Raw genomic sequence first — 12,211 nt, 5'->3', positions numbered from 1 at the left:
ATAATTACAACTGTAAAGAGTTAACAGATGATCTGTGGTAGTAGTTTGGGTGTAGAGGGTAAAATTGTACTTGTGCAAGTTGAGGTGGCGATATTGTACTTGTGCAAGTTGATATTGAACAATCAGTTGTTTGGAATCATTTTAATGTGATTGTAACCCTTTCTTTTTTAATAAAGCATTACAACTGTATTTATACTGTATATTTTATATATTATATGGTTAAAAATATAGGCCTATAATAGTGTTTTACACTGCTGTAAAGTTTTCATGTTGAGTTCTGGAGATAGGAGATCTAAAATATGGATGTCACAGTTTTAAAATATTAAGTAATTTACACTGCCATTCACAAATTTTGAGTTGGTATTTTTATTTACATTATATATATATATATATATATATATATATATATATATATATATATATATATATATATATATATATATATATATATGCTCACAAAAGCTGGATTTATTTGAAAAAATTATAAAAAAAATATTATAACTATTTAAATTAAATGCTGTCTATTTTAATATATTTTCAAATGTAATTTATTCCTGTGATGGCATTTTCTGAAGCCATCACTCCATCCATGCTGCTTAATATTTTTTGTGTACATCGTAATATATATTTTTCCTTGACACATAAAAAGCTCAAAAGGAAAGTGTTTATTTGAAATAGAAATATTTTGTGACATTACAAAAATTTTTACTGTCACTTTTCACCAATTTAATGTGTCCTTGCTGAGTGTATGTATAATGTGATATAATTATTGCAGTTAAGCACATGCAATAATATTAGAAGAACGAAAACACTAACGTGACTCCTCCCTTATGAGACTGCCATGGGTTTACCAGCCACGTTGCTAAATGATGCTGTGGGCCGCTTTTGCTATCTACATAGCGACGAACCAGGTTCTTGCATCAGCTGCAGTATTCGATGCCTAGGATTGAGTAAGATGTTTTGAATAATATCTACAGTCAGTTAATACTTGTTCTAAACGATCACTTTAACTAAGTTTGTACTATTTTCTGTTTATTTTGATAAATAAAATAATTTATTTTTCTTCAATAAATATGCTGTCATTAAATTATGAATTTTAAAGTACAGAAACAATCATTATTTAATAAAAAATTAATATTTAAAGGAGTTCCCATCAAAATATACATGCAGAAACCATGTGATAAATAAGCCCCATATCCTATTTTTGAGTAATTCAATTCATGATTATTTGTTTGAGATATGGATCACTATTAAACATGTACTAAAAACCATGAAGGAGGTTTACACTAGTAAAGTAGTAAGTCTGTACTAATCAGACTCTAGACTACTGCTGGAGTCTGATTAGAGTGACAGTAAACCACACCCTCTCCCACCCATTCAGTGCCCAGACCTCCTCATACGCCTTCAAAACACTGCATGGACAGGGCATGGGATAACTTTAACCACATTCATCCTAATGCCTGATTCACTCATTCCTCAGAATCACAAAAGGGAACTGAAAATAACCAGAAAGTATGAAGCCTGCTTTGAGATGGTCAGTAGGTCAATGTTATTACAAAAACTAGAGTTTAATTTCTCTTATCTTGATTTACAAGGGAAATGACACTCTGAAATGGTTATGAAATACATTTTCTCAGGTGAAGAGATATTTGGAGGAGGGCAGAGATCTTAGTAATACTTGAATGAAACAATGGTAATAATATGTATCAAGTATTTTTTTGAACACAATATTCACTCCACAACATCTTCCAAAAATATCAGACTGTTACCGAAATAGTCAACATCTACTTTTGTGCAAAATAGGTAAAAATATTTCCCTGATTTCAATCCTTTTCATTTCATCGTAATACAAATAAAGGAAGCTACAGGCTCAATTATAAATGACTTCCACATAAGTGGCAGAATCCCCAGAGAGAGCAGGATCACTTATGCTATCATGATAAAAAGACGTAGTGTTTTCTGTCTAATTGAAGCAACATATCAGTTTTCCCTCATGCATCTACAGTACACAACTGACAATTACTGATTCCACTTAGCTGATATCTTAGCAGCTCTGAATGCTGTATTAATGGCCAAGAATGATATTCTCAATTCCTCTGGAGCCCTACTATCATGGTAACCACAGAAGCCTCAGAAGATCACAAATGCAATGTGTTTATGCGAGGGATCTGCAGCTGGGGGGTTATGCCTCCAAATCCACTGAAGATGCTCTATGAATTAGATCATCTGTATATATGTAGAATCAATTACCATACTGTAATCATACACTATAGGAGGTGGCATCATGAGTTGCAGATCAATCTTTTGAAGATCAGCTGGCTGTGGTAGAGTTGCATTGGAGTTTAGAGTGACCCACCCTGCTTATCACACTGTTGCCTGCTCTCTTATCTTCTGACTAACAGACATTCTTTCAAACAGTCTTCTTTCAAAATGTGACCATGATTACTGTCAAAATACAACTTTGAACCTCCACTGTAATCTACAAGTTGCAACAGCTCATTAGGCAATCAAATAAAGCTGTGTGAATTCAGCTTTCATACTGGTCAAACCAAGACCATGTGTTTCGGAAACAAACATTCCCCAAATTAATTTGATGTCTTATTTTCTACAGTGAAAAGCTATATGAATATATATAATGCTACTGCATGTGAGAAGAAAAAGTCACTTGTTATTTTTCTGGTGGGGTGCTGGTGGAGTTCTCAGATGCTGTTTCAAAAGCTGGGGTAAAATGAAACTGATCTGTCCCCTGAAATCCTGTCTTCAGTGGTTTTATTGTTTGGATAAAGAGGCTTTATTCTGGACCACTCATCCATAGTTCCCCTAATGGTGCTGTCCATTTCTGCAGGACTATTAAGATAATTAAAAAGAGGGTCTCACCGATTCAGTCTTCCCCTCTGTTTGCTAGTTCTTTCTCTTTCTTTCTTTCTTTCTTTCTTTCTTTCTTTCTTTCTTTCTTTCTTAAATTAGCACAGATTTACAATTGGCCATTTTTCAATATTTTTTTTTTCAATATTTTATTTTATTTTATTTTAATCGTTTGGGATATTCATTTGTGTAATGGAAAAGGTAACACAACAGCGGGTCTTCTTAAGGCCCTATGTACTGTACTACGGTGGCACAGACATTATTTGTGGAGTGATGCAGAAATAACTCCAATAATTGAAAACACATTGCTGTGATATGTGCAACAACCATGTATTGATCACTCATTTCACATTTTGGTTTGCAATTTGTCTAGAGATGAGCTAGAAGCTAGATACTAATAGTATGCAGTCGTGTATGGATTCATGGCCTCTTGTGGAGAGTGTTGTACTCAGCTTGTAATGCAGTCATTCATCTGTCACAAGTAAATTTTGCATGGCTTAAAGCAGCATTGTTCCACATATTTTAACTGTTTGCTTTTTATTTCAGTACCTTTCTGCTTTTGCCATCTTACTTGCCATTTAATCTGCTGCTTTTCTTACTCCTCCTCTCTTCCTTTATTTGCTCTCTCTAAGCTTTAATCTCAAACCTGTACTTCAGCTCCGCTGTCTTTATCTCAGAGATTTTTGTTATTTTGTTGTGCTCTCCTCTCCAACTTATGCTTAATTTATTCATCTACTTTCCTTCTCCATTTTGTCACTGCACTCCTCCTATGTTTTCTTTTTTCCAGTAAGACCACTAATTGTACAAAGCTGTAGATGGAAAGTGATTATTAATAATAGTGAGTAATTTGGCACTCAAGCTTACAAGAAGCTCTTATGTTGAGGGGTTTTCTATAAAGCAGCAGCAGTGGATTGTACACCACAGATGATTCAAGACAGCCATTAGAATGTGTCCTCAGCAAAGCATGGGTTACATAAGTAAGGCTGGACACACACAAAGAGCATTAGTCAAGTGTTAATGAGAGGCTGACCAAAATGAGCGGTATCCAAAACTGCGCTCATCTGTGGTGATGTGGCAGCTTCCAAGATAAAGGCCTCTCTCAGCCTGTATGACAGGATCTCTGGGTAATGATCTCATTATTTCTTCATGATAACAGAGCACAGAGCTGACATGGACTGGAAAGTGTTTGACAGATATTGATCTTGAATGGGCTCGAATTCCAAATTTCCTCTTTTACGGCTGAAATTCCACTACAGAACACTGGTAATTTAAACATTTTGAAATGAGACATCAGAAAATGATTGAAATGTTTCTTGTAAATTACTTCAAATTTCAGTTACTAGCATGAGGAAGAGGTTCATTCTGTATCTGTAAGTTTTTGTTAAACGACCATGTGAAAAGCAGAACAGGTTTTATTTGTGGTAAAACTCAAATATTTGGTAGTCTACACTGTGGAATGGCTTCTATGGCTCAGTTGAACCTGTTTTTTAGCTCGTAAAAATTACCACAATGTTAATTTAGACAAGGAACTAATGCTGAGCTTGGACGTTTCAGTTTTGGTCAAGAACGCAGAAGCGTGAAATGTCTCGAATGTAGCTAACATTAAAGTTAAAACAATAAATAATTAACAATACTTATACAGTATTTACTAATATAATGTTAATTTATAAGTACACTATTGTTCTTTAAGCAATACAATGTGAAATGTTAATATGTTATACAGTGGCGTTGAAAAATTTGGGGTCAATACAGTAATATTGTGAAAGATTATTACAATATAATACTATAAAAAGTCCTATAGTACAGCATAATACAAATCTTTTATATATAGATATATATATATATTATGTTTCCTATTGTAACTTTTGATCAATTTAATGGCTCTTATTAGAATAGCAGTATTTATTTCTTTAAAAAAAATCTTATTTGCGTAAATTCAAATGAAATAAAACAGAATTATAGTATATTTATAAAGTAGCATTAAGTTATGCACTTTTTTCATTATTAATTAATGATACCTAATGGAGTAATAAGGTTTGATCTTTTTCTAAAGTTAAAAAAAGGCTGATTTTGTATTAAGGCTGATGTTAAGGTCAGCTTATGTGTGTCATACATTGTGTTGTACACAGAAAACAACCACAGGAAGTATAGTTTAAATATATTCATTTATTGCTGACAAAATTCCTTATATTTGCCTGATTTACATATAATATTTGTTCACAATACTTCTCAATTTAATTCTGAAAAATCTATATTATAATATCTATGACAGAACATCATGGTACAACATTCTTCAAAACAAAAGCTAATCTCTTGAAATCCCTCTTGATAAGTAACAAAACACTTTAACGAAATTCATCAATTGCCATAAACACAAAAAAACCCATGATGTCTTTCCTATTGAATAACATGGAGTATAGCGCAGTTCTGCATAGCTAGAAATAAAGCACGAAGCGGAGCGATCAAAGATGGACTGGAATAATTTGGAAATTAAATAGTTTCCCATTTGTTCAGTTTATATAAATCTGCAAGGAAATGTAGGTAACAAACCACTGTTTCTACAGCTGGGGCTGCCATTGCTATTAAGCACTGAGTATATAAGCATTTTAATAGTATTTCTCATGTTAAATAATAATAAGCATTCATGACAAAAATTGACAGTTTTAGAAGATCAGATCCAGATTTTGTGTTCTCAACATTGCAATGTAAGCAAGGGTCTGGATTGGGATATTTCACTGGGAATGTTTTTGCGAACCAGTTAAAAGCACCATGATCGGAAGGCAGTGGGAGCGTTGTGGCATCAATATTGCTGTTTACTTGAAGGATGCACGGACTTTGCGTCCCTTGAGAGGTTGAGGGGGTCTGAAGTTGTCAACCATGCAACAAGGTGCCTCTCCTTCAGATGTGAACAACAGGCTACGGAACTTAGCCATCTGAAGAACAGACAGAGAGAGAGAGAGAGAGAGAGAGAGAGTTAGATTGTGTTCTCTTGGATTGTGGTGTTTAGTGTGTTGTTGGCAGTCTTGCAAGAGCCTTATTACAGCCTATATTGACTATATTTAGCTCCATGCACATTCATAGAGCACTTGCCAGAATTCCCGTTCAGCCGTTAGACTGTTCTGACTAACCACTGGAGACTAAAATAAGCTCTGCAGGCTAACAACACTGCCTACATCAGGGAAAGGTAATGACTGGGTTTTATTTTATTTTTATTTTTTTTTTTGGAAAGCATAATGTCACTCTCAGTATGATCCTGCTGAAGCAGCATTTTTAAGACAAGTTGCTTTGTTATTGTGCTACATCTACAGTTCTGAAACGTTTTGGGGGAAATAATTAGCTCACAGCATGTGGTTCATGAGGTTTTTGCTTTTTTTCCCCAAAAAAATATTGTATTTTACATATTGTAATATTTTAAAGGATTTTGGAGCATACATTTTATGGTAGTAATGTCACCTATATCAAAAATAAGTGTGTACTACCATTCAAAATAACGCAGTTGGTAAGATATCTGTTTAATCTTTTTGAAAGAAGTATCTTATGGACACCAAGGCTGCATTTATTCGATCGAAAATACAGAGAAAAATAAAAATATTACAATTTGGAATAAATGTTTTATATTTTAATATATTTTCAAATGTAATTTATTTCTATGATGGCAAAGCTGAGTTTTCAGCAGGAATTATTCTAGTCTTCAGTGTCACATGATCCTTATATATAGATTTGGTGTTCAAGAATCTTGAAATGCAGGTGAATAAAAAAATCTTACTGAACAGTAGTGTATTTGATAATAATCTTTTTATAAAAGACTATTAGTATACAAAATATAATTTCTCATTTTTCTTTAAAAAAAAAAAATTGTGTCCAGAACATTTACTGTGTATCACTAGTAAAAAATGATTGTAGGATAACACTTATTACTGAATTATAACAACACTTTCTTGACTTGCTTATTGCCTTTAATAAATAAAATGTATAAAAACAATAAAAGACTGCAATGAGGGCCAACTTCATCTCCAGTAATGAACATATGGGTGTTGGTTTCTATCTTAAAGGCACAAGCCTGACTTAAATATGATATTTGCTGTCAGGCAAGCAATATATTTAAGATAAAGTAATCTTGTAGAAGCAGAAACATATGGAGCACCGACCCTCCCAGTTTCAAAGTAGAAGTGACGTTAATTGTTGGGACCCCATTTGTGTTATTGTACCACCTAAAGAAAGCATTTGAATTTGGTATCATACTCCGTAAGTAGCAAAAAACACATTGCCTTACAAATTAACAAAAATGCGTGGGCATGAATGACCAAAGATAGCGCAAGACACTAAAGATATGGACTAGAACTAGATGTCTGTATATAATTGCTTGAAAATGTGAAAGCATAGATAAAGTATTTTGAAAAGTACCTGAGCAGGACTAACACTGACTGGGTCTTTCAAAACGATCCAGGTGACGCTCTCCAGAAGAGGAGGTGTGGTCAGAGACCCCTCGTAAGTCCAGAAATCCAGAGCGGCTGGCAGCAAGGTCTTAGGATCAAAGTTGCTAAATGTAGTCTGTCTGCCCTGGAGAAGAAACAGTCATATTGTGAAAGAATTAAAGCATCTGTGGGTAACTGGGACGAGTAAATATGTCCTAATTCATAAAGATTCTAAATGACTTCATACCTTTGATCTGATTTCATCAAGAGCATCTATAACTTTCTGAAGTCTTGGATTGGCAGAACCAATCTGGTAAACAAAACCACACAAGACATCCAACATTTCATATAATTGAATCACTGCAGTTCCTGAAATGCTTTTGGAAAACAATCCTGACCTTGAGAAAAACGCCAACCACAGCAAGGCCATCAGGCTTACTGGCAGCTTCGCCAAAGTTTGGGTACTTGGTGTTCCAGTGAACAAGATGAAGCTTTTGAAAAGAAGAGACATTCAGTTATGAAATATTCAGTATATGCGAAAAACATACTGAATTAGCTGAATATCTTAATGTATTAAAATGAAGGGATTTACAAATTCATGAGAGAACATCACAAGAATATTAATGAGCGGTGAGAGACATTGAAGAATTAGAATGAGCCGCAACACAGAAGAATGAGGGTTCTTTCGGTTGTGATGCAACACTGGAATCCGGAGTGTGAGAGATAGAGTCTCATTACCTCACAGGGGAACCTGGTTCCAGCAATAGTATGCTCTGAGCCCTTGTCATCACCGCTTCCCCAATGGAAATGGAACTGTTTCAACCTGTATATCCCTGTCACGGGACCTCCAGCTAGAGCTACACACACAAACATGTTTTCCAATCATTCAGATGTTTCTTTAACAGCACTAGAAACAACTGTACCAATGTACCAATGCATATAAAAGATAATATAAGATATATATATATATATATATATATATATATATATATATATATATATATATATATATATATATATATTGAATAATACACATAAAATATTAAGATAATATAAGATATATACACTCCATATATTCCAAAATATATTTCCAATATATTCCAACGAAATACATACTTGATATGTTCCAAAAGTTTCAAATAATTACGATTTTGAAAAAGTTTCTGTGCATTTATTTGTGTGCATTTATAATGTATATCTATGCATTTATGATGCATTGGATATGTTATAAAGTATTAAAAAGGAGTTTTGATTACAATTTAAAATTTATTAAAATACAACAGTTATTTTCAATTATAATAATATTTTACAATGTTACTGTATTTACTGTATTCTGTATACTGTATCAACTTCTTTGATAAGATCATCGATAAGATATAAAAATGCTTGCTGATATGAAAATTATATTATTTTGTGGACTTTGTATGAACATGCATCCTTAATGACATGGAACCTCTACTTTCTATTTGGCAGACTGATGAATGTCAGTGTGAGAGGGCTACTTGGGATATTACTTTCTTATATTACTTACTTATTCACTTCCTAACACATCTAATAGCCACTTCTTTAATCTCTTTTCACCAAGCATTTTGTATGCAGAAAGTGACTCTTTTTTTCTATAGTGTTCCTTTACAAGGTTTCTTTTCCATGCATATGTGTGAGTCCCCTCTTGAAACGGTCATTAAAATTCAGCACATGTTGCTCTCATTGACCGACCATGGCATACATGCATTGATATGCGGCTCTATTCTTTCTCTCATAATAGAATACATTAGCACTTGAGTACACAGAGCTCTAAGTGCCTTATTTCCACTGGCAGAGGAAGGAATACATCCACACATCTATATCCCCTGCTCACATAACAGTTTTACATCATTTGTTGATTCAATATAGATGAACTGGAATAAACTGAAATGAATTTCAGTCAGAGAAAAAGTAGCCTGCAGGGACACAATAATATACATTTTCAATTTCACGTAATCCTTGCTGTCTGAAAAAGAGAGCTCAAGCTTGAGACTCGACTTGAGCGCTAAAAGCTGCTCCTGACTACTTAATAAATGACGTTAATAATGAACAGATAGAAATAGGGCAGGAGATGATTAAAAGACTTCAGTATCTGAATGCTGAGCTGTTTATAAACTATGCGTAATGACTGACAGATTTAGATGTACTGATTATTTCTTATTTTAACATTCAATATGCAACTAAAAAATCCTTGCAAGGTTTTTTTTTCTTGCAATTTTTCTTGCAATTTTTTTTTTCTTTTTTTAATAGAATAAGCTAAAAAGGCTGCACACCCAAAACTTTTGATAAATATTTATTAAATATTGTACTATAGAAAATACCTATTCCATGTGAAATAAACTGCAGCATCTTATTAGGATTAATATTGCTTTAAGAGGTTGAAAATAAGAACAACAGTTCTTGAAATGCTGTGATATACTAACTTGAGCTGTTGTCGTCATCAGTGAAGTCCACTTGGAATGTATGGCCATTGTTGAGGATGCCCTTAGCGGTGGCGGGGTCATACTTCAATTTGAGATGCTTCAGAGCAGGGTCATGTTGTGCTTGGGTGGGTACGATGTCAATGGGAGACTGCCTGGGTCCGTTTGCAATGGGAAAGCTTTCTGCCCACGTATCTGGCCCTGAAAGTACAGAGCAACAGAAAAAAGATGAAGCACAGTAAGATAAAAACCTAGTGCCTAGATGCACAAAAAAGTGTGTTTACATTCCTTGCCAGATCCAAGGTCAGCAAATGTACACTGTAAGCAGTGGATACATGCAGCTGTTACTTTGAGGAACATTTTTTTTTAAGCTTTGACAATTAGAAATGACGTTTGTTGATGTAACCTAATTTATTAGTACATTTTAAAGGATACTATCCCAGTGACAGCTTTTATATCATTTGTGTTATGCATATGTGTTATGCTTATTTATATTTTATATTTGGTCATGTATAACTTTTTTTCCCCCAGTTGTTTAATAATAAATAACAAATACTTCCCCACACAGAGAAACCTAGTGAATCAAAATGCATCAAGATCACTTAAACCAAAGATGTTGCATCGCTGTTTTTCAGTGTAGAAGAATGTAAAAAAATAAATGACTAAATGACTGTTAAATTATATTGTATAATTATATTATATATATATATATATATATATAATAGATTCATTTAGGACCCGTGAAACAGCTCTTACCGTCTTGTGCTCCATAACCCCAAGCGTGAGACATGATTAATTATGTCGTTCAATGTGTTCCACTCCTCTGTTTGTAAAACCTGTATGATAAAGACCAGCAACTGCTGGTTCCTAATCTATGTCAGGCTTTATATAGTGGTCCCCTGCTGGAACCTACCTAGGGGGCTTGGCCACATGGACTCCACAGGAGGAGTCAGTGAGTAAGAGAACATTTGAACAGCCCCCGTCCCTTTTAATTCGCACGTTGAGCATCGCGTTGCTCCTCTTGCTGCTGCTGCACAGAGATGCTCGAGCGCCGGTGCACTGACGGGATGCGGACATTCCACGGGACTGATCCTCTCTGTTTTCCATGCGTTTAAGTTACTTTTTCTCTTCCATGGCTCGAATAGCCAATCCTCGCCATTCGTCGTTTTCTCTGACAATTCAGAAACACATCCCCTATCCGGGCAGCGATTCACTTTCTCTTGACCTTCTTCGTCCTTCTGCGATGTTGTAGATACGCAGGCTGTAGCGGGACGAACAAGTGGAGGAGGTGCGCCTAAGAACTCTGGATTTTAGTAGTTTAATGACTGGTTTTGTAACCAAGGTTGCTGTTTAGAACGTTGTTTTGATCCAAATTTCTAAAGAAAGCAAAAGCAGCTGCCGTTTATTCTTCTACATCCTCTGGTACCCGAAGCGCTTAGCGCTCATTTAAAGGGGCCACTGCGTCTTCTACGATTAGTGACTTTACATAAACAGCCTATACCGAAGCTAAAAGAGCTTAAATTGTTTGCACATATTGTCTACATTATTTTTAAGAAATCTAATAAGGCCTAGGCTACTTGCTTTGTCTTAACAGTTAACTGTTTGTTCACTTGTTGATTAAAATATGGACATTTGTAGGCATGTAGACCATACATTATTAGCTACAGTAGCCTACCTGTAGGCCTACCAATAAATAAGTCACTATGTTAAATAACCTACTTAATAGTAATTTGTAATGGTCAAATTTAAGAATGTTATGTCGTTGTTTGACCTCTTTGCATTATTGAGCTGCTGTCATCTGGTGGCTGAAGTGGGAAATCTCAATTTGATTTAGCCTACCTTACATTATTTACTCTATTTACGGTATTACATTTTGTTTACTTTATTTTTTACATAAAACTAAATAAATGTAGAAATTAAAATTCAATTAAGTGTATGCATTTAGCAGACGCTTTTATCCAATGCGACGTACTGTACAGTACATTCAGGCTATCAATTTTTACCGATCATGAAATAAGGAAGTATTGGCATTGGACAAAATAAAAATCCGTTTTTATGGAAAGTGTTGGATTTATTAATAGTATCATTTGGATAAACATATAAAACTTTTTTTTTTTTTTTTTGCATCTTATGCAGCTAGTGGTTAACACATTGTGTGTCCACTCTCTATACAGAGGAGAGCAGGCCTAGTTGTCACACAGACAATTTTTTGCATCAAATTTTGTTGTCACAGACTTTGAAGTGTCTATGAATACATTTTAAACACAAATTTGCCCTGAAAAATAGTAGTACCTACCTAGTACATACCTAGTCACTGTGTTGTTATGACTGTCTCTTAACAACTAGTTTGACTAACTAGCAGTTAACCAAGTAGTACCAAGTAGTTCAATCCTACCTTTCAGATTCAAATTAGACAATTTGTGTGACTTATTTAAAAATAATGACCAGCTTTGCGGTTAACGCATTACAAGTAACGCAATTTACTTA

At 34.4% G+C, this 12,211-nt stretch overlaps 1 protein-coding gene across 1 annotated transcript; it reads right to left on the bottom strand.

Moving 5' to 3' along the window:
* Positions 1 to 5,011: 5,011 nt before the first annotated feature.
* cahz (carbonic anhydrase) lies at positions 5,012 to 10,648 on the bottom strand. The gene is made up of 7 exons (XM_052548019.1): positions 10,481 to 10,648; positions 9,728 to 9,925; positions 8,019 to 8,137; positions 7,679 to 7,771; positions 7,528 to 7,590; positions 7,270 to 7,425; positions 5,012 to 5,798 (listed from the first exon to the last, which is right to left on the bottom strand). The coding sequence occupies exons 1-7, from the start codon at positions 10,512 to 10,514 to the stop codon at positions 5,679 to 5,681; spliced, it is 783 nt and encodes a 260-aa protein (XP_052403979.1). The 5' UTR covers positions 10,515 to 10,648; the 3' UTR covers positions 5,012 to 5,678.
* Between the last annotated feature and the right edge of the window lie 1,563 nt (positions 10,649 to 12,211).

The sequence above is a fragment of the Carassius gibelio genome, chromosome B2, assembly GCF_023724105.1.
Source record: "Carassius gibelio isolate Cgi1373 ecotype wild population from Czech Republic chromosome B2, carGib1.2-hapl.c, whole genome shotgun sequence".
Lineage (NCBI taxonomy): Eukaryota > Metazoa > Chordata > Actinopteri > Cypriniformes > Cyprinidae > Carassius > Carassius gibelio.
The sequence above is the reverse complement of the archived record's forward strand: the minus strand, read 5'-3'. Positions and strand labels throughout refer to the sequence as shown.

Excerpts from the sequence above, each read along its gene's own strand:
- cahz (XM_052548019.1), bottom strand. The coding sequence starts at position 10,514 with ATGTCTCACGCTTGGGGTTATGGAGCACAAGACG. Across the intron at positions 9,926-10,480 it reads GGGTTATGGAGCACAAGACG|GGCCAGATACGTGGGCAGAA; the intron begins GTAAGAGCTGTT and ends CTGTACTTTCAG. Across the intron at positions 7,426-7,527 it reads TTGATGAAATCAGATCAAAG|GGCAGACAGACTACATTTAG; the intron begins GTATGAAGTCAT and ends TTTCTTCTCCAG.